A 23,135-nucleotide genomic window follows, 5' to 3' on the forward strand; every position below is an offset into this window, starting at 1 on the left:
CAGTTAACGGGTATGATGTAATTGGCATCACGGAGACATGGCTCCAGGGTGACCAAGGCTGAGAACTCAACACCCAGGGGTATTCAACGTTTAGGAAGGATTGACAGATAGGAAAAGGAGGCGGTGTGGCATTGCTGGTTAAAGAGGAAATTAATGCAATAGTAAGAAAGGACATTAGCTTGGATGATGTGGAATCGGTATGGGTGAAGCTACGGAATACCAAGAGGCAGAAAACGCTAGTGGGAGTTGTGTACAAATCACCAAACAGTAGTAGAGGTTGGGGACAGCAGCAAACAAGAAATTAGGGATGCATGCAATAAAGGTACAGCAGTTATCATGGGTGACTTTAATTTACATATTGATTGGGCTAACCAAACTGGTAGCAATACGGTGGAGGAGGATTTCCTGGAGTGTATTAGGGATGGTTTTCTAGACCAATATGCTGAGGAACCAACTAGGGAGCTGGCCATCCTAGACTGGGTGATGTGTAATGAGAAAGAAAGGACAAATTAGCAATCTTGTTGTGCGAGGTCCCTTGGGTAAGAGTGACCATAACATGGTAGAATATTTTATTAAGATGGAGAGTGACACAGTTAATTCAGAAATTAGGGTCCTGAACTTAAGGAAAGGTAACTTCGATGGTTTGAGGCGTGAATTGGCTAGAATACACTGGCAAATGGGTTACTTAAAGGGTTGACGGTGGGTAGGCAATGGCAAACATTTAAAGATCACATGGATGAACTTCAGCAACTGTACATCCCTGTCTGGAGTAAAAATAAAACGGGGAAAGTGACTCAACCGTGGCTAACAAGGGAAATTAAGGATAGTGTTAAAGCCAAGGAAGAGGCATATAAATTGGCCAGAAAAAGCAACAAACCGGAGGACTGGGAGAAATTTAGAATTCAGCAGAGGAGGACAAAGGGTTTAATTAGGAGGGGGAAAATAGAGTATGAGAAGAAGCTTGCAGGGAACATAAAAACTGACTGCAAAAGCTTCTATAGATATGTGAAGAGAAAAAGATTAGTGAAGACAAACGTAGGTCCCTTGCAGTCGGATTCAGGTGAATTTATAATGGGGAACAAAGAAATGGCACATCAATTGAACAAATACTTCGGTTCTGTCTTCACGAAGGAAGACACAAATAACCTTCCGGAAGTACTAGGGGACCGAGGGTCTAGTGAGAAGGAGGAACTGAAGGATATCCTTATCAGGCGGGAAATTGATGGGATTGAAGACCGATAAATCCCCGGGGCCTGATAGGCTGCATCCCAGAGTACTTAAGGAAGTGGCCCTAGAAATAGTGGATGCATTGGTGATCATTTTCCAACAGTCTATCGACTCTGGATCAGTTCCATGGACTGGAGGGTAGCTAATGTAACACCACTTTTTAAAAAGGGAGGGAGAGAGAAAATGGGGAATTATAGACTGGTTAGCCTGGCATCAGTAGTGGGGAAAATGTTGGAATCAATTATTAAGGATGAAATAGCAGCTCATTTGGAAAGCAGTGAAAGGATCGGTCCAAGTCAGCATGGATTTATGAAGGGGAAATCATGCTTGACAAATCTTCTGGAATTTTTTCAGGATGTAACTGCAAGAGTGGACAAGGGAGAACCAGTGGATGTGGTGTATTTGGACTTTCAAAAGGCTTTTGACAAGGTGCCACACAAGAGATTGGTGTGCAAAATCAAAGCACATGGTATTGGGGGTAATATACTGACATGGATAGAGAATTGGTTGGCAGACAGGAAGCAGAGAGTCAGGATAAATGGGTCCTTTTCAGAATGGCAGGCAGTGACTAGTTGAGTGCCGCAGGGCTCAGTGCTGGGACCCCAGCTCTTTACAATATACATCAATGATTTAGATGAAGGAATTGAGTGTAATATCTCCAAGTTTGCAGATGACACTAAACTGGGTGGCGGTGTGAGCTGTGAGGGGGATGCTAGGAGGCTGCAAGGTGATTGGACAGGTTAGGTGAGTGGGCAAATGCATGGCAGATGCAGTATAATGTGGATAAATGTGAGGTTATCCACTTTGGGGGCAAAAACACGAAGACAGAATATTATCTGAATGGCGACAGATTAGGAAAAGGGGAGGTGCAACGAGACCTGGGTGTCATGGTTCATCAGTCATTGAAAGTTGGCATACAGGTACAGCAGGCGGTGAAGAAGGCAAATGGTATGTTGGCCTTCATAGCTAGGGGATTTGAGTATGGGAGCAAGGAGGTCTTACTGCTGTTGTACAGGGCCTTCGTGAGGCCTCATCTGGAATATTCTGTTCAGTTTTGGTCTCCTAATCTGAGGAAGGATGTTCTTGCTATTGAGGGAGTCTACACCCACCAACGTCGTGAAGGACAGAGCATACCGGACTTCATAGCGGACCTCCGGCGTTTGGCCAGTCTCTAAGTTCACAGACGCCTGCAGGAGGGAGATGCTAAGGGACTTCTTTATCGAGGGCATCGGTCGTGCGTGAATTTTCCGCAAATTAATCGAGACCAAAGATTTGACCTTGGAAGCGGCGGCGTTGTTAGCTCAAACTTTCATGGCGGGGGAGGAAGAGACGAAAATAATATACGCGCGCAATTCTGCCTCTAACGTGGCGAAGGGTTAGGGAGTCAACATCATCAATGCAACTCAGAGCTCCGCAGGCTGGCAGGGGCAGTCCGACATTCCCCAGGCAGCAATAGACCCCAAAGTAGGACTCCAACAGAGACAATGGCAGGCTGAACGGACATTTACGTCATCACAGCGGACAATGCGGCCCGGGATGGGGCCATTGACACCCATTAATAGGGTACTTAAGAGCAGTCAAAGGGACAGTCAACGCAGAATGCCTGGCCATAGTCCCTTTGTCCCCAACAATGGAAACTTTAACTCATGCTGGAGGTGTGGGCGATAACACTCAGCCAGATCTTGCAGATTTCAACAGTTTATCTGCAGAAACTGCAATCTCAGTGGCCATTTAGCTCGAATGTGCAGGAAGCCTGCAACTACACTAATATATGAGGCGGATGGACCAGAAGAGGGTCCTTTGAGGCAGGATGACTTTTGGGGCAAATCGATGGACGCCGAGGTTCAGCGGGTCCATGTGGCGAATATTCACAGTTCATACACCAAAACGCCACCAATGATGATGAGGGTTTTATTAAACGGCATCCCAGTACACATGGAACTGGACACTGGGGCCAGCTAGTCACTCATGGACGTTCAGCAATTTGAGAAGCTATGGCCACTTAAAGCCAGTAGACCCAAATTAGAACGTATTGAGACACAATTACGGACTTACACTAAAGAAATCATTCCAGTGCTAAGCAGTACAATATTGGCTATCACACACAACGGGTTAGTGAATCGGTTGCCGCTCTGGATTGTCCCGGGTAATGGTCCCGCACTGTTGGGGAAGAGCTGGTTAGTCAAGATGAACTGGAAATGGGGGGATGTTCATGCAATGTCATCTGTGGAGCGAAGTTCATGCTCACAAGTCCTACAACAATTCGATTCACTATTCCAACCTGGCGTCGGGACTTTCGAAGGCACCAAAGTAGTAATGCACATCACCCCGGACGCCAGGCCAGTGCACCACAAAGCCAGAGTGGTGCCATATGTGATGCGGGAAAAGATCGAGTGTGAATTGGACCGGCTGTTGAGAGAGGGCATCATCTCGCCTGTTGAATTCAGCGACTGGGCGAGCCCCATTGTTCCCGTACTAAAAGCGGATGGCTCTGTGGCGACTACAAGGCCACCATAAATCGGGTGTCCCTACAAGATCAATACACGCTCCCGAGAGCGGAGGACCTTTTCACCAAGTTGGCAGGCAGCAAGCTGTTCACCAAGTTGGACCTCACATCAGCCTATATGACCCAGGAAATGGCCAAAGAATCTAAACTACTGACCACCATCACCACGCACAAGGGACTGTTCGTTTATAACAGGTACCCGTTTGGCATTCGATCAGCGGCCGCAATCTTTCAAAGAAACATGGAAAGCCTGCTTAAATCCATTCCTGGAACGATCGTATTCCAGGACGACATCCTCATCACGGGTCGAGACACCGAGGAACACCTCCACAACCTGGAGGAGGTGCTACGCCGACTGGACCGGGTAGGCCTGCGACTCAAGAAGTCTAAATGTGTGTTCTTAGCTCCTGAGGTTGAGTTTCTGGGCAGGAAGGTTGCTGCAGATGAAATTCGGCCCACCGAATCCAAAACAGAGGCGATTCGACGAGCATCCAGGCCCTGCAACACATCGGAGTTGCGTTCATTTCTGGGACTGTTGAACTATTTCAGGAACTTTCTGCCGAACTTGAGCACATTGTTGGAGCCACTACATGTGCTCCTGCGTAAGGGTTGCGATTGGTTTTGGGGGGACTGTCAGGAACGGGCTTTGGATCGGGCGCGAAACCTACTTTGTTCAAACAAGTTGTTGACCCTGTACGATCCCTGTAAAAAATTGGTTCTGACATGTGATGCATCGTCCTATGGGGTTGGGTGCGTGTTGCAGCAGGGCAATGCTGAGAGTCAACTACAACATGTGGCTTATGCCTCCAGGTCGCTCTCTCAAGCAGAACGGGGATATGGGATGGTCGAGAAAGAAGTGCTCGCATGTGTAAAAAAAAAAATGCATCAGTTACTCTTTGGTAGGAAGTTCGAATTAGAGACGGACCACAAGCCATTAACATCCCTGTTGTCAGACAGCAAGGCTGTCAATGCTAATGCATCAACCCGCATACAGCGATGGGCTCTCACGCTGGCTGCTTATGACTACTCCATCCGGCATTGAAAATTGCGCCGACACGCTCAGCAGGCTTCCACTGGCCACCACCGAGGGGGCAGCGGAGCAAAGCGCCGAGATGGTCATGGCTGTCGATGCCTTTGACAGCGCAGGTTTCCCCATCACAGCCCGCCAGATCAAAATCTGGACAAACAGAGATCCCCTCCTATCCCTGATTAAGAAATGTGTCCTGAATGGGGATTGGGCGCTCGCACACGGAGCATGCCCTGAGGAGATCAGACCGTTCCACAGACGGATGGATAAGCTCTCCATCCAGGCCGACTGCCTACTATGGGGCAGCTGGGTAGTTATGCCCCAGAAGGGCAGGGAGGCATTCATCAGGGAACTCCACAGCGAGCACCCAGGCATTGTGCTGATGAAGGCCATTGCCCGGTCACACGTTTGGTGGCCTGGAATTGATTCAGACCTGGAACACTGTCTTCACAGGTGCACGACGTGTGCCCAGCTGGGTAATGCCCCGTGGCCCTGGCCCATCAGGCTATGGTCACGCATTCATGTTGACTACGCGGGCCCGTTCATGGGAAAGATATTCCTTATTGTGGTAGATGCATACTCGAAATGGATTGAGTGCATCATTCTGAATTCATGTACGTCATCCACCACCGTGGAAAGCCTACGTGCAATCTTTGCAACCCATGGCTTGCCGGACATCTTCGTTAGTGATAATGGCCCATGCTTCACAAGCTACGAATTCCGGGAGTTTATGTTGGGCAATGGCATCAACCACGTCAGGACTGCGCCGTTCAAGCCGGCCTCCAATGGCCAGGCGGAACGTGCGGTCCAAATCATTAAGCAAGGTATGCTCAGGATTCAAGGACCCTCCCTGCAATGCCGCTTATCGCGCCTCCTGCTGGCCTATAGATCCCGACCGCACTCGCTCATGGGAGTCCCGACCGCGGAGCTACTAATGAAACGGACACTCAAAACTCGGTTGTCCCTCATTCACTCAGTCCTAACCGACATAGTTGAGTGCAAGCGCAAGTCACAAAACGAGTACCATGACTGCAATTCGAGGGGGAGATGTATAGAAATAAATGATCCTGTATTCGTCCTCAATCACGCCAAGGGGCCCAAATGGCTTGAGGGTACTGTATTTGACAGAGAGGGGAATAGGGTCTTCGTGGTAAAACTCAACAATGGTCAGATATGCCGTAAGCACCTGGACCAAGTTAAAAAAAGGTTCAGCATCGACACTTAGGAACCTGAAGAAGACCATGAGATGGAGCTTACCACACCGCCAGTGAACGAGCAACAAGAGCAATCAGAAAAATGCACAGTCCCTGCGGTAAGCCCGGACAGGCCGGAATCACCACAGGTGACAGACACTCACATCAGTGTCCAACAACCAGAGCCCCAACTGTGGCGTTCCACGAGGGAGCGTAGACCACCTGAAAGACTAAACCTATGATCCCAACAAGACTTTGGGGTGGGGGGGGGCTGGTGGGGAAGGTGATGTCATGTATGTAACCACAATGTAACACCACTGTATTACTGTATACACACAACCTAGATGCACACCTTGACCACAAGGGGTGAACTTGTGAGGGACACTCCTTACCTGATCTCCCAGGTATATAAAGGGAGGTCCCACGCAGGGTCATCACTTGTGGAGTGCTGTAAATAAAGAGTTGAGGTCAGAGAGTGACCTTGTCCCTAGAAGGTGCCTCGTGTGGTTTCATGCAGTAGAGTAAGGACTTTACATAACTAACCCAGGCCAATTATAGCACCTCAACCACCCTGCTCAGATCAGTTAGATCAGCGGACATCAGGACTTAAGACTATCCTGGTCTGTAAGGATCAGCTACTCATTGGATGAAATCACACTCATTGGGAGAATCACTGACTCAAACTTTTAATCAAGATTTGTGTTAATATGCACTGAAATTTCCATATTTTTCATTTCCAACTAACATGTATTGTTCTTTCACACAAACTACCTATTCACACTCTCTGACCACCATGGATGTGAATTGCTTTTCATGTGCAAAAGCATTTCAGGCCATATAGATAATTACATAGAATCTGCAGCACACAAATAGGATATTCAGCCCAATTGGTCTCTGCTGGTGTTTATACTCCACACGAGCCTCCTCCTATTCTAATTACCTCTTCCTGTCCCTCTATTCTCTGCTCCTGCATGTAGACATGAAGCCTCTCCTTGATTGTGTCAATGCTATCTGCTTCAACCACTTTATGAGGCAGCAAGTTTCACATTAGCACCACTCTCTCTGTAAATAAATTTATTATTTGGTCCACTAGTGATTATCTTATATTTATCCTCCCTGGACTCACCCATGAGTGAAAACAGTTTCTCCACGTCCACCCTATTAAACACCTTCATAATTTAAAAAAACCTCTATTGACTGTCCACTTTTTTTAAAAAAACAGCCCCAGCATACTCAATCTTTTTTATTCATTGCATATTCTAAATTCTGATAACATTCTTGTAAATCGTGTTTCTGTACTTTCTCCAGCACTTCAATATTCTTTTTGCAGTTTGGAGATCAGAACTGTACACAAAACTCCAAGTGTGGTCAATAGAACCAAGGTTCTATATAAATTTAACATTATCTCCATGCTTTTATATTCTATTTCTCCAGAAATTAAACCCAGTACTTTCTGGCCTTATCAACTTGCAATTCATTTATCTTTATTCCCAGATTTATTTGTTTCTCTACCCCATTTAGTTTCTTACCTTTCAAGATATAAATGGCCTCCTTATTCCTCATACCAAAATGAACCACCTCGCTATATTGAACTTTATTTGCCAATTATCCACCAGATTTCCAAAATGCACTCTTAAGCATCAATTATGCACCTTTATCCTTGCATTACTGTATCTAGGGGGTCACCTTACCATGTTCAACAAATCAGTTGTGTCACCAAGGCCTTTGTCATTTTCCTCCTCCTCTTCAGATTCCTCTTTAGCAGAGCTTTTCTGAGCACATTTGATCTCTTTGTCCCTTGGAGCTAAAAACAAATGTTTGAATTTGATTAATATTTAGTATCAAGAAAGAAGTAAATAAATCAAAACAAGTACATCTGTATACTCCATGTGTGCACAAATGTAGGACCAAGTTCCAAGGTAGAATGCTGTGGTGTGTTGGTTATTTGGAAGTAGAAGAGAGATAATTTCGTATTCACATACCATATCAATCCTGCAGCATCAAAATGGATTAACTGCCCGTCAAGATACTACAATTTCATGGTACAATACAGATTCAAATCATCTGATTTTACTGACTTGAAGTGATTTTATTTTGCTTATACCCTGCCTCTATTTCCTCAAAATGATATCCCTTAAATTGTATGTTCTGGGACTGGTCAAATCATTTTCCTTTAATTTAGAACATTAACATTATAATGTACATGTAAACTGTAGCCTACTGTTCTGAATGACCACAATCACCTCACGTGTACTTAATTTAATCTGCTACCTTATCAGACATTTTTTATGAATGCGCAAATATATAACACGAAACAAAAGTCCAGGGTGGATCGGAGACATGTAAAATGATCCACGTTAGTTTGAGATTTGTATGTGATTTGATGGCTAAGAAGACGACATAACTGAGAAGAAGACACAAAGTCAAATCCTTGTAACAAGTCTGCAAATTCTCCCACTGACAAATACCTTGCTGTCCAGCAAAAAATCCTCTCCCCCAGTCCCTTATATGGGCCTCGTCTTACAGACAGAGTTGTTTTCTTTAGTTTTATATGCAACATTTTCATAGAATCATCGGGCTGGAAATTCAGCAACCTTCCGCTGCGTTTTGTGGTGGTATTTCGCCGTTTTGGATGGAAAACCGTGCGGCGGGAAATTCCATAAAGTCTTCTGCCTGCGGTTTTGAAATACCGCTGGGGAATGGACTGCTGGCTTGCAAGACTGGAAAAAGCGCTTTCGCTCAAGTTTGGCCATAGCGGTGACCTGCAGATAGCGTTAAAGAAAAACGCCGAGGAAAAACAGTCGGTGCAGCCCTTGGAAACGGCGGTAGGTATGAAAACCTGCCAGAAAGGCAAGTTAAAATTTATTTTTAAATTCTTTTGCAGCGATTCACTAGAAAAGGGTCTTGTGAATTTTTTGCAATTTTTTATTTTTTGGAAAAATATTTTTTGTGCTTTCCCCCCTCCCGAGGCCCAACTCCCAAGGTATCAGCCTCAGAGAAAAGTTGCAGAAAATTCGTGGTTTGCGTTGCGAATCTTCGCACAATGCTGATTTTTCCGTCAGGTGGATTTTTTTACCATTTTTTCCTGCATTTTCTGCTTGCAAATCATTGCGGAGTCATAGCGGTTTTTTTGGCGAAAAACCAGTGATAGCAGTATTTTACGAATTTTCAGCCCATAGAATGCCATTCAGCCCTTCGTTTCTGTGCGAGTTCTCTGAAAGAGCTGTCCAATGAGTCCCACTTTCCTGCTTTGTCCCCATAGCCCTGCAAATTTTCCCCCTTCAAGTATTTATCCAATTCCCTTTTGAAAGTTATTCTTGACTCTGCTTCGACCCCCCTTTCAGGCAGCGCATTCCAGATCACAACAACTCGCCGCATAAATCTTTTTTTCCTCACGTCGCCTCTGTTTCTTTTGTCAATAACCTTAAATCTGTGTCTTCTGGCTACTGACCCTTCTGCCACTGGAAACAGTTTCTCTTTATTTACTCAATCAAAACTCTTCATGATTTTGAATACCTCCATCAAACCTCCCCTTGCTCGAAGTACATTTCTGGGCCAACGAGGAAGAAGCCTTTGCTGGATCTGGTTCTGGGGAGGAGATGGGTCAATTGGAGCAAGTGTCACTAGGGGAACATTGAGGGAACAGTGATCATAGTATCAAAAGGTTTAGATTAGCTATGGAAAAGAACAAGGAGCAACCTAGAGTGAAAAAACTTAATTGGAGGAAAGCCACTTTCAGTGGGTTGAGAACAGATTTGGCCCAGGTAAATTGGAATCAAAAATTGGCATGCAAAACTGCAATCGAACAATGGGCTGCCTTTAAAAAGAGATGGTGCTGGTACAGTTGAGGTACGTTCCCACGAGGGGGAAAGGTAGGGCAACCAAACTCAGAGCTCCCTGGATGATGAAAGAGATAGAGAGTAAGATGAAGAAGAAAAAGAGCATGTATGACAGATGTAAAGTTGAGAATACAAGTGAGAACCAGGCTGAATATACAAAGTTCAAAGGGGAAGTGAAAAAGAAAATAAGATGGTCAAAGAGAGAGTATGAGAATAGATTGGCAGCTAACATAAAAGGGAATTCAAAAGTCTTCTATAGGCATCTAAATAGTAAACGAGTAGTAAGAGGAAAGGTGGGGTCGATTTGGAACCAAAAAGGAGACCTACACATGGAGCAGAGGGGATGGCTGAGGTACTAAATGAATACTTTGCATCTGACTTCACCAAGGAAGAAGATGCTGCCAAAGTCATAGTGAAAGAAGAGGTAGTGGAGATACTGAATAGGATAAAAATTGATAAAGAGGAGGTACCAGAAAGGCAGGTTGTACTTAAAATAGCCAAGTCACCAGGACCAGAATGGGATGCATCCTGGATGCAGATGGAAATCGAGGTTGAAATCCAGGAATTACTGGCCATAACCTTCCGATCCTCCTTAGATACAGGAGTGCTGCTAGGGGACTGGAGCACTGCAAATGTTACACCCTTGTTCAAAAAAGGGTGTAAGGATAAATCCAGCGACCACAGGCCAGTCAGTTTAAGCTCGGTAGCTTTTAGAAATGATAATCAGGGACAAAATTAAGAGTCACTTGGACAAGTGTAGATTAATTAAAGAAAGCCAGTATGGATTTGTTAAAGGCAAATCATTTTTAACTAACTTGATCGAGTTTTTTGATGAGGTAAGAGATGGTTGATGAGGGCAATGCGGCTGACGTGGTGCACATGGACTTCCAAAAGGTGTTTGATAAAGTGCCACATAATAGATTTGCCAGCAAAGTTGAAGCCCATGGAATAAAAGGGACATTGGCAGCATGGATACAAAATTGGCTAAGTGACAGGAAACAGAGAATAGTGGTGACCAGTTATTTTTCAGACTGGAGGACGGTATACAGTGATGTTCCGAGGGGTTGCTACTACGACTACTGCTTTTCCTGATATATATTAATGACATGGACTTGGGTTTCAGGGCACAATTTCAAAATTTTCAGATGACACAAAACTTGGAAGTATAGTGAATAATGATATAATGATATACTTCAAGAAGACATAGACAGGCTAGTGAAATGGGCAGACATGTGGCAGATCAAATTTCATGCAGAAAAGTACAAAGTGATACATTTTGGTAGGAAGAGCGAGGAGGGGCAATATACAATCAAAGGTGCAATTCTAAAGGGGGTGCAGGAACAGAGCGACCTACAGGTATATGTGCAAATCGTTGAAGGTGGCAGGGCAGGTTGAGAAAGCGGTTAAAAAAGCATATGGGATCCTGGGGGAACCCCCCCCTCCCCCTCGCTGTCAGAAACACTGAGAGAGAGATACTGACAGAGAGAGAGACATTGGGGGGCCCTGTCCCAGCACGCTGTTGGAGGGCTCCCGGTGCTGCGGTCGGTGAGTAGAAACTTAATTTTTTATTTATTGATTGATTTTTTATTTTTTTGTATTTTTAATTTTTTAATTTTATTGGTTGATTTATTGATTTATTTATCATTTATTATTGATGATGGCTCTTTATTTGTAAAAGCGAAGTGTTTAATGTTTGGAAACTCCCCCCCCCCATCTCTCGTTCTCTACGCCTGATTTACAAGTGTAAGCAAGGTTTATCTGAGCGTACAAAAATCTACACTTACTCCATTCCAAGTTAGTTTGGAGTAAGTTTTTGCTGCCTAAACTTACAAAACAGGCATAAGTGGCTGGACACGCCCCCTTTTGAAAATAAAAATCTGTTCTACAATGAAACTATTCTAACTCACTAGAACTGGAGCAAACTAAATGCCGAGAATTGCAATTTCTAAGATGCTCCATTCTAAACTAGTTGCTCGAAAAAAATAGGAGCAACTCAGGCCGAAACTTGAGCCTATTGTTTTTAAATTGTACATTAAGTGGATTTCTGGTATATCAGGTTGTGACAGGCTTGGGCAGAACCCACATCTTCTCAGTTTTCTTTCATTATCCTTTCCATTTACTGATCGTTTAGTTTTGCAGTTCATCTAATTCAATTTTAAATGAATAAGAATCTTCAACTTGTCATACTGTGTTATTGGTGGTGTGAAGAATATTATAATATATTGATTGCTGAATGTTGTTAGTGAATCAGAACAACACCGACTCCTGGAAGGGAGTATTGCATAACTGGTTTGAAAATGGACTTTAAGACTTAAAAAAATATCAACATTTAAACATCTGGTTACAGGAAGAATGTTTCTGCTTAAATATTGATTGCAAACATAAGTAAAACCTGTTTCCATTGATATTGCTTTGGCATTACACCACTATATGAACTAAGCAAATGGAACGGAATGTGATTCCCAAAACACTTCTAAAAATCCCGCAATTTCATGTATTGAAAATTTAACTTATTTAGTACATTACCTATGTTGCACGATGGTGATTCTTCACTGATTTGAATATCACTAACTCGCTTTGAGGCAATGAGGTTTTCTTCAGCAAATTTCACTCCAGGCATTGTCTGACAAATGACGGGCAGAGAGGAATTAAGGAGACTAGCTCCAATTGGAGGTAGTGTGCGTGCCATCTGAATAAGCTGATCTGGAGATCTTTCCTGAAAACAAAACTACAAGTAAATAAGGTCCTGTATATTATAATCAAAATCAAGAGTTGCAGAACATTGCTGCTATATGCAAACTAATGAACAAATTAGCTCATTTCCCCCAGCGGCAAACCAAAATTTGGGTAAACTGCCAAATTTAACAGCGCAGGTCCTTTAGTAGTAAAACACTGGAATTCCTATTACCAGGTTCAACTTCAAGTCTTAACATTTACACTACCTTCTATGGGTTTAAGTTTCATGACTTTAGGCTATTAGATGAAATGCCTCGCAATAGTAAACATTAATTCTTGGCAGGGAAGGCAGTATGAGACAAGACTCAGCAGGGAGACAACCTCTCTCATAATGCATTCCCTCTACTGGCCAATATAAACTCTCATTCAAAACAGCTGTTAAGGAGTCGAGTAGCAAACTGTGACCTCCCCTCACCTCACTCGCTGAAAGAGGATAGCACTGACCCATAACATCATCATCATCATCATAGGCAGTCCCTCGAATTGAGGATGACTTGCTTCCACGTCAAAAAGTTCACAGGTGTTTCAATGAAGGAGCTAAAATTTCAGGTCCCGAACTAAATCTTGAAAGGTGGAAGATGCCTGTGCGTGGGTTTTTTTTAACATGTGGTGGCTGTTGTACACCAGCCACCACACGGGCTTGACAGAGCTAGGTCTTGGTCCAGTGGCAAGGATTAACCAAGATGACTGGAGACCAGCTCTGCTGCACGGACCTCGTGCGCACATGTATGGCTGTGTGGGCTGGCCCGTGCTGCCCCTGGGCCCTCACCTCTTTTGGGCCCCGATCACATCCCTCTGCAATCTCTCGCTGCGCCCCCGACCTGCGAGCACCATTGGAGCAGGTCGGGGAGCGGAAGGAACAGCATGGCGGCCTGGCCCAGCAGGCTGAGCGGCCCCCAAGCCTGCGAGCACCATCGGAGCCATAACAAGAATGATGCTAAAACAATCAAAACAAATACAAGAACATAGAAATACAAACACAGAAACAGACCATTCAGCCCAACCAATCCATGTCGCCGTTTACCCTGCCCGCAAATAGTGCTAATCACATTTACCCATTTTGTTCCCATATCCCTACATCCCATTTTCCTTCATTCACCTATCCAATATAATCTTGAATATTAACATCGTTTCTGCCTCAATCGCTAATCCCGTAAGCCTTACAACTCAAAAGAATGTTTTGTTGTCCTCCGTTCTAAATTTCTCACATGCAATCTTGTGGCTACGGCACCTTGTTATAGACCTTTCAACTGGAAATCAGTGTGCTACTATCTAATAAAGTACAAAAGTTTTAAAACTGGAGTTTTTATTTCGTAGGGTAATAAATGCATTTTCTGCACATACCCGCTCTCGACGCCTAATACGTGCAGATAATGCTCGTCGTAATGTGCTAGAATTGCCCGGTTTTGTAGAATAAGTATCGATTAAATAGTTCTCATTGATGTCATCCTCCTCAATCACAACATTTTCTGAATCTTTTGGCCTGGGTGCAGCAAGTACAAGCATGTGACATCCTCCACAGGCAACCTGCAAAAAAATGTCAAGAAAAGCTGTAGTAGTACTTAGGTCAGTAGGTAAATTGAAAACAATTCTATTGAAGTTAAGGGCTATAGTGACCTTTACAGCCATAGGAAGTGCCATGGTTGCCCTGGAGATCATCTTGCAGCAGGAAATAAAAACTCTGTCACTGATTTCCTGGTGAAACATAGCTTCTGCATGCATTACTCCTCTGCCAATTCCAGGAATGTGTGCCTTGATTGGAAGGGTATAAGCGGGTGGGAGCAATCTTCCAACTATTTGGTGTTGCTTTATGAGTATCCTATGATTCTTCTTTTAAATAATCCAAATATAGAGAGCACCTATAGTCCAAAGGAAGCTTTCAAAAAACTCATGCTAAACCTTTCAGATACAAGAGTGCAAAACAGTAACTAAAATGTATTTAGCAAGAAAAACAAAGTTCCAAATATTCTGTTGATAGCAGCATGATCCTTTAAATGCTTCTGAACTGAAATGATAACCTTAACAATAATCTGTGGATAGCAAGTTACCTGAGAATTGAATAACTGGTGTAATCCACTCAGTAACATCGCATAATTGTATTGCCATCTAACTGATGTCACCTCCTGCTAATTTCAATATGCTTTGAAGCTCTACTCTATTTTGGCCAGGAACATTCAAGCCCCACCAAAAAATGTAAAGGTGCGCTATATGGGCAAAGATCAATCAGGACTTCTCGCCATCCAATGGCATGCTCTGTTACACCCCACAGTGCCCCTTTTCAGGCAGTAATGGAAAACTAAAGTCCAACTCAACCCCTGTCTGAAGGAGAAAATATGACAGCAGGAGGCAACACTGTATAGCCTACAAGGTGAATAAAGAAGTGCGATACAAGTAACAATGTTAACATGTTTATTAACTGCATTAGTACCAATACACTGTAGGAAAATAAACATACATTATTGTGTGAGATACTTAATTCATCACCTCAAATTGCTCACACCCATACAGATAGGGCTGCAACCAACAAAGCTTCAACCCTATGGGCCCAAGTTTCCACAAGAAAAAAAACGGGCGCCCCTCCGAGCTGGGCGCCCATTTTTCACGCCTAAAACGGCGCCTAAAAAAATCCTCGGTATTCTCCACCTACCTGTAGGTCCTCTGGCCTTCGGCGCAGCCAGCACGAGCTGTGGGGGGGGCGGAACCAGGTCCCTGCGCTGAAAACAGTGCCGGGACCTCTGCACATGCGCGCTACAGTGGGCACGCAAGTGCAGTAGCTCCAGGCGCCGAACTGTGTGGGAGGGGCCCGAGGCACGCAGCCCCTAGCCCTGGCCCAATGGCCTCACTGGGGCTGCGTGAATAAGGCTCCTCCCACGGCCAGCTCCTGCCCCCCAGACCCGACACCCGCTCCCCCCTGCCTCCGGACCAGACCCGACACCCGCTCCCCACCCTGGACCAGACCCGACACCCGCTCCCGCTCCCCCCCCCCCCCCCCCCCCCCGAGACCCGACACCCGCTCTCCCCGCCCCCCCCCCAACTGACCCGACCCGCGCTCCTGTTCCCACTCCCCGCTTCCCCCCCCCGACTGGACCCAACCCGACCCGCGCTCCACTGGACCCGACTCCCGCTCCCGGACTGGATCCGACCTGACTTCCCTCTCCCGCCTCCCCCCTCCCTCCCCTCCTCCCCCCCCCCTCCTCCTCTCTCCCCCTCCCCCACTCTCTCCCCCCCCCTCTCTCTCCCCTCCCCCCCTCTCTCCCTCCCTCCCCCTCTCTCTCCCTCCCCCCCTCTCTCCCTCCCTCCCCCTCTTTCTCTCTCCCTCCCCCTCTTTCTCTCTCCCTCCCTCCCCCTCTCTCTCTCTCCCTCTCCCCCTCTCTCTCTCTCCCTCCCCTCTCTCTCTCTCTCCCTCCCCCTCCTCTCTCCCTCCCTCCCCTCTCTCTCCCTCCCTCTCCCCCTCTCTCTCTCTCTCTCTCTCTCTCCCTCCCTCCCTCCCTCCCCCTCTCTCTCTCTCTCTCCCTCCCCCTCTCTCTCTCTCTCTCTCTCTCCCTCCCTCCCTCCCTCCCCCTCTCTCTCTCTCTCCTCTCTCCTCTCTCTCTCCCCTCCCTCCCTCCCTCCCCCCCCACTCCGCTCAGCGGCACGAACGGCTTTTTCCCCCCCCCCCTCCTCCTCCCGCTCAGCGGCACGAACGGCTGCAGAATTCTCCCTGGCTGAAGCACTTTCACACAGTAGGAAGATGGTTTATTTAATCTTTTCTTGGCTTATAAATGTTTATTCAGGTTGGATTTATTTGTGTAATATTTGTAGAAGTATAAATAAGGATTTATTGTAGAATTTAATGAGTTCCCTTCCCCCCCCCCCCCCACCTCGTTCTGGACGCCTAATTTGTAACCTGCGCCTGATTTTTTCATGTGTAGAACAGGTTTTTTCAGTTCTACAAAAATCTTCACTGGCTCCATTCTACTTTAGTTTGGAGTACGTTTTCACTGTGGAAACTTTGAAATCAGGCGTCAGTGGCCGGACACGCCCCCTTTTGAAGAAAAAATTCTGTTCCAAAGTAGAACTGTTCTACCTGACTAGAACTGCAGAAAAAAAAATGTGGAGAATTGCGATTTCTAAGATAGTCCGTTCTCCACCAGTTGCTCCTAAAAATCAGGCGCAAATCATGTGGAAACTTGGGCCCAATATTACACAGCTCAAACTGCTCTCCCTATATACAATTAAAGCTTGAAAATACAAAATCCTTCACAGTTTATATGGACATAGTATGGCATTTTACACATTCAAAATTATATTTAACTGAATCCTAGTGACAACATAGAATATTTTTTAAATACTTACTGATTGCACTGAAAACTTCAAAAATCTGGAACAAAGAGTAGGTTTGAACTGATTGGTAAAATTCTCTTCCCCAAGTCCCAACTTGCCATGTCGCCCATCTCCGAAGGTATACAAAAGGCCATTACCTACCAAAAAGATATAAGCAATGAAAAGATTGACAGTTGTAGAAGTCTGCTGGACTATATCTTAGCAAAGTGTGTGGACGGACACAGCCAGTTAAGTTTTGAGGGCATTCCAGAAATTTAATTTGTGCTCAGTGCCAATGACCACTTCTGTAAGTGTTCCCTCACTCCTTAGAAGCCAAATTGTGCCCTTTTTCACACAAAATCTGATCATATAGTATGGCCCAGGATTGAACAGAGCATCTTTGATACTGTAAATTAAATTGTTCACTGAAAAAGACAATCAAAGACTAAGAACATAAGAGGGGACATGATAAAGAAGTTTGCAGATGTTACAAAATTGGCCGTGTGGTTGACAGTGACTACAGGAAGGTATCGATGGACTGGTCAGTTGGGCAGAAAAGTGAAAAATGGAACTCAATCCAGAGAAGTGTGAGGTAATACATTTGGGGAGGTGCAACAAGGCAAGAGAATACACAATAAATGGGAGGATACGGAGAGGTGTGGAGGAACAGAGGGACCTTGGAGTGTATGTCCATAGATCCTTAAAGGTAGGAGAGGTCAATAAGGTGGTGAAAAAAGCATACAAAATGCTTTCCTTTATCAGCCTAGGTACAGAATATAAGAGCATGGAAGGTGTGCTAGAACTGTATACAACACTAGTTAGGCCACAGCTTGAGTACTGTGTACAGTTCTGGTCACCACATTACAGGAAAGATGTGATTGCACGAGAGAGGGTACAGAGGAGATTTATGAGGATGTTGCCAGGACTGGATAATTTTAGCTATGTGGATAGATTGGATTGGCTGGGGTTGCTTTCTTTGGAACAGAGGAGACTGAGGAGAGATTTAATTGAGGTATATAAAATTATCAGGGGCCTCGATAGAGTGGATAGGAAAGACCTAGTTCCTTTAACAGAGGGGTCAATAACCAGGGGGCATAGATTTAAAGTAGTTAGTAGAAGGATTAGAGGGGAGATGAGGGAAAAAAAATTCACCCAGAGGGTGGTGGGGACGGGATCTCGCTGCCTGAAAGGGTGGTCGAGGCAGAAATCCTTATCACATTTAAAAAGTACTTGGATGTGCATTTAAAGAGCCGTGACTTACAGGGCTATGGACCTAGTGCTGGAAAGTGGGATTAGACTGGGTAGCTCTTTTTTGACTGGCATGGACACGATGGGCCAAATGGCCTCCTTGTATGTCGTAATTTTTCTATGATTCTATGAAATAGGAGTAGGTCATACGGCCCTTGAGCCTGCTTCGCCATTCAATAGGATCATGGCTAATCAAAAGAATAATGACCATCACACTGCAGATTTGACTATATCCACAAGTCAGGTTTATCAAAGTAAAATTAAACAGTTAACAGATTAATACAGCAGATATGAACATTCATCATTTAATTTACAGCTCCTTGGTTCACAAAATAAGAGACCCTTTGCTAAACCTCCAAATAACGCCGAAACTGGATCACAGTCCTAACACAACATTTGTATGCGAGTTTACCTCGAAAGAGCCTTCAAGTTTTAAATTCTACATTGAAGAAACAAGACAAACATGAACTGGCACAAAGTTGCAAATATATTTGTCTGCCTGGGCACAAAGATGTCATTCAACCCCTCATCCAGGGACACCCAGGAGGGCATCCCCTTTGCAGGAAAAGGTTTCTTAAATTCAGGCTTTGTAGATATTGGTCATTCATCAGTCAAAACATGCAATAACACCTGGCTGACTTTAGTTTGACACTAAGTTTCAGGTCATTAACTCTGTTTCTCGCTCCACAGATGCTGAGTATTTCCAGCATTTTCTGTTTTTATTTCAGATTTCTACCATCCACAGTATTTTGCTTTTGCTTTAGTTTGACAGTATTTTAATAGATGCTTGACATAAATCCATTAACTCCTGATTCCAAGGAGCTTTACCTAATTGACTCATTTCACAACAAAACAAGCAGCCCGTTTCCAAAAAATTTAGACGAGGGCTCTCCAGTAACAAGGGCTCAATTTTCCCCAGTGATTGGCGCCATTTTTTGGTGCAAGCCGCTTTTTTTTGGCTCAAGTTAAAAAACCAAAGTTTCCCCGATCGATTTGCACCAGCGTATCTCAATTAGTTACAATTTTTTTTAGGTACTTTTTTTTTCAGCAAAAAGGGGCGTAACGCGCCACCCGCGCCAATTCTGGCCAGTTAGACAAGTTTGGCCAGCTGAGAGTTACTCCAGTTCTTCTTAAGCCAGCATATGTGGCCTCTGTAGAAAAACATTCTGGTGAGTTAAGGAAATCGGTGCAGGTAGGTGCTGCAGATGCCCGGACAGAAGCAGCAGAAGGTAAGAGAGAGTGGAAGGTGTGGGGGGGGGGGGGGGGGGGGAGCCTTTCGGGTATAGTTAGGTGCGGGGACCGGGAGAGAGGAGGCCATTTAGTCTGGGATAGGTGCGAGGGAGCAGACCGGGAGGCCATTCGGCCTGGGATAGGTGTGGGACCAGGAGGGAGGTCACTCGGCCAGGGCTAGGTGCGGGACTGGGAGGGAGGATGCCACTTGGCCAATGCTAGGTGCGGGGGAGCGGACCGGGAGGCCACTAAGTCAGGCCGAGGTGTGGGGGACTGGACCAAGAGGCCACTCGGCCAGGCCTAGGTGCAGGGGAGCGGACCGGGATGCCCTTTGGCCTGGAATAGGAGCGGGGATTGGCACTGGCATTGGATGGGGGGGGGGCTGCATCAAAATGAAGAAATCACATGGGGAAACTTGGAACTTTTTTTTTTTGGCGCACTTGGGCCCCCAAAAAATGGGCGGAGCTCTTCAACGACGCCAAAAAAAAGTTTTGGGGAAAATTGAGCCCCAAGTCTTATTCCTTGAAATGGCTACATGAAATGTATCCCAGGCTGTTAAGAGAAGCAAAAGAGGAAATAGTACAGGCTCTGACCATCATTTTCCAATCCTCTCTGGCTACAGGTGTGGTGCCAGAGGACTGGAGGATTGCTAATGTGGTACCTTTGTTTAAAAAGGGAGAAAAGGATAGACTGAGACGCTACAGGCCAGTCAGCCTAACCTCAGTAGCAGGAAAATTATTGGAAAAAATTCTGAGGGACAAAATAAATCTTCATTTAGAAAGACATGCATTAATCAAGGACAGTCAGCGTGGATTTGTTAAGGGAAGGTCGTGTGCAAGGGGATAAAATACGGTCACTAAAGTGGAAGTACACACACAGATAGATGGTCACTAAAGTGGATCCTGAAGGTAGTGAATTAATCTGACACATGGTCCAGATTGCAGGGCTCATCAGTAGTAGGAGGTTCTGAGGAATCGGGAGTTCCTCTACCTTACGGTAGGGATTGTAATATATCGTAAATTGACTGATCGTATGTAAAACTCACTTATGTATGTAAAGCACACTTATAACACTTGCTTACAATGGGTTTTAAGAAGGGGAAGCAGCAAAGCTTGCTACGCAGCAAAGCTTGATGGTAAATGAACCATCCGTTGCATTAACCTGAATGGACTGATGGAAACTTACATTCAGTACAGAACAACATCCACCAAGGACAGTGGGGAGTCAACAGTCTAGAAACATAGGCTCCAAGTTTCCACATGATTTGCACCTGATTTTTAGGAGCAACTGGTGGAGAACGGACTATCTTAGAAATCGCAATTCTCCACATTTAAGTTTTCTGCAGTTCTAGTCATGTAGAACAGTTTCACTTTTGAACAGAATGTTTTTTTCCAAAAGGGGGCGTGTCCGGCCACTGACGCCTGATTTCAAAGTTTCCACAGTGAAAACGTACTCCAAACTAACTTAGAATGGAGCAAGTGAAGATTTTTGTAGGCCTGAAAAAACCTTGTCTACACATTAAAAAAATCAGGTGCAAGTTACAAATTAGGAGTCCGGAACGAGGTGGGGGGGCGGACGGGGAAGGGAAGTCATTACATTCTACAATAAATCCTTAGTTATACTTATACAAATATTATACAAATAATTCCAACCTGATTAAAAATTTATAAGCAAAGAAAAGATTAAATAAACCATGTTCCTACCTGTGTGAAAGTGTTTCAGACAGGGAGAAGGCTGCAGGAAGCCTCACAAGTTGAGGCAGCCGTTCCTGACGGCAGGGGGGGGGGGGAGGCAGAGAGGAGGCAGCCGTTCCCGACGGCAGGGGGAGGGAGGCAGGGAGGAGGCAGCCGTTCCCGAAGGCGGGGGGGGGGGGAGGCAGGGAGGAGGCAGCCGTTCCCGACGGCAGGGGGAGGGGAGGCAGGGAGGAGGCAGCCGTTCCCGAAGGCGGGGGGGGGGGGAGGAGGCAGCCGTTCCCGACAGCAGTGGGGGGGGGAGGCAGTAAGGGCCCGATCGACAGCAGCAGGGGGGAGGCAGGGAGGAGGCAGCCGTTCCCGACGGCAGCAGTGGGGGAGGCAGTGAGCAGGCTGCAGGAAGCCTCAGAAGTTGAGGCAGCCATTCCCGATGGCAGGGGGGTGGGGGAGGCCCCCCTGCCGTCGGTCGGGCCTGTCGGGAAACAGCTGCCTCAACTTTCTGAGGCTTCCTGCACCTTCTCACTGCTGCAAGAAGCCTCAGTGCTGATCATGGAAGGGCAATGTGGTTTATTAAAAAATGTTAAAAATTGAACAGCTACAAAGAACTACAAAAATGGCCGAGTGCCAATGTTTCCTTCACACTGCGCGTGCGCGAATGCTCCAACGCGCACGCGCAGGGTTGTCGACACGAAAAAAACTCATTTAAATGGTACCCGCCCCCTCCTACTTACAAAATCGGCACGAGTGGTAGGCTCCGCCCCCGGGCGCCGCGCCAAGCTGACATCGAGCTGCAAAGCGCTCGAGAATAGTGCGTTTTATTTCAGGCGCCGTTTTCGGCGCGAAAAACGGGCGCCCAGCTCGGAGGGGCGCCTGTTTTGCTGCGTGTGGAAACTTGGGGCCATAGATTGCAGCAGAATCTGAATCTCATAGCAAACCTTGGGAAACAAGGTTAATTCACACGTCATGAGAAACTGAGGCAAAGTTGACACCACTGAACTAAATTAAAACGTAGGACCTCAAAAGTAGTAATCTCAGGATTGCTACCAGTGCCACGTGCTAGTCAGAGAAGGAATCGCAGGATAGCTCAGATGAATACGTGGCTTGAGCAGTGGTGCAGCAGGGAGGGATTCAAATTCCTGGGGCATTGGAACCGGTTCTGGGGGAGGTGGGACCAGTACAAACCGGATGGTCTGCACCTAGGCAGGACCGGAACCAATGTCCTAGGGGGAGTTGGGGAGGAGTTAAACTAATATGGCAGGGGGATGGGAACCAATGCAGGGAGACAGAGGGAAACAAAATGGAGACAAAAGCAAAAGACAGAAAGGAGATGAGTAAAAGTGGAGGGCAGAGAAACCCAAGGCAAAAAACAAAAAGGGCCACTTTACAGCAAAATTCTAAAGGGTCAAAGTGTAATAAAAAGGCAAGCATGAAAGCTCGGTGCCTCAATGCGAGGAGTATTCGGAACCCAGGAGAGGGCTCTGAGCTAGTTAGAGTGGGTGAGAGCTCAGATGAACAGGACCCCAAGAAAGAATGCAAAAGGCAGGAGGCAACAGAGCAGAGTAGCACTGGGGTAAGTGTAAACCACAAGGTGATAGGAAGGGACAATATGTATGAATATAAAGGGGCTGCAGGAGGGGTCAAAACTAAAAATTATGGTTTAAAAGCTAGTATTAAAACACTCTACCTTAACGCATGCAGCATTCGAAATAAAGTAAATGAGTTGACGGCACAAATCATTGCAAATGGGTATGATTTGGTGGCCATTACAGAAACGTGGTTGCAGGGTGGCCAAGACTGGGAATTAAACATACAGGGGTATCTGACAATTCGGAAAGATAGACAAGAAGGGAAAGGAGGTGGGGTAGCTCTGTTAATAAAGGATGATATCAGGACAGTTGTGAGAAACGATATTGGCTCTAATGAACAAAATGTTGAATCATTGTGGGTGGAGATTAGAGATAGTAAGGGGGAAAAGGTCACTGGTGGGCGTAGTTTATAGGCCCCCAAATAACTTCATGGTGGGGTGGACAATAATCAAGGGAATAATGGAGGCATGTGAAAAAGGAACGGCAGTAATCATGGGAGATTTTAACCTACATATCGATTGGTCAAATCAAATCGCACGGGGTAGCCTGG

At 45.7% G+C, this 23,135-nt stretch overlaps 1 protein-coding gene across 2 annotated transcripts in view; it reads right to left on the reverse strand.

The window, feature by feature from the left end:
• LOC139276034 (X-linked retinitis pigmentosa GTPase regulator-like) overlaps window positions 1-23,135 on the reverse strand; it is a 215,056-nt gene that overhangs the window by 112,388 nt on the left and 79,533 nt on the right. For both annotated transcript variants that reach the window (XM_070893415.1, XM_070893417.1), the window contains 4 exons: window positions 16,864-16,988; window positions 13,873-14,055; window positions 12,319-12,508; window positions 7,645-7,757 (listed from right to left, as the gene is read on the reverse strand). In XM_070893415.1, the coding sequence (XP_070749516.1) occupies window positions 7,645-7,757; window positions 12,319-12,508; window positions 13,873-14,055; window positions 16,864-16,988 (611 nt within the window). The remainder of the gene's footprint in view (window positions 1-7,644; window positions 7,758-12,318; window positions 12,509-13,872; window positions 14,056-16,863; window positions 16,989-23,135) is intronic.

Source organism: Pristiophorus japonicus, chromosome 11, assembly GCF_044704955.1.
Source record: "Pristiophorus japonicus isolate sPriJap1 chromosome 11, sPriJap1.hap1, whole genome shotgun sequence".
NCBI lineage: Eukaryota > Metazoa > Chordata > Chondrichthyes > Pristiophoridae > Pristiophorus > Pristiophorus japonicus.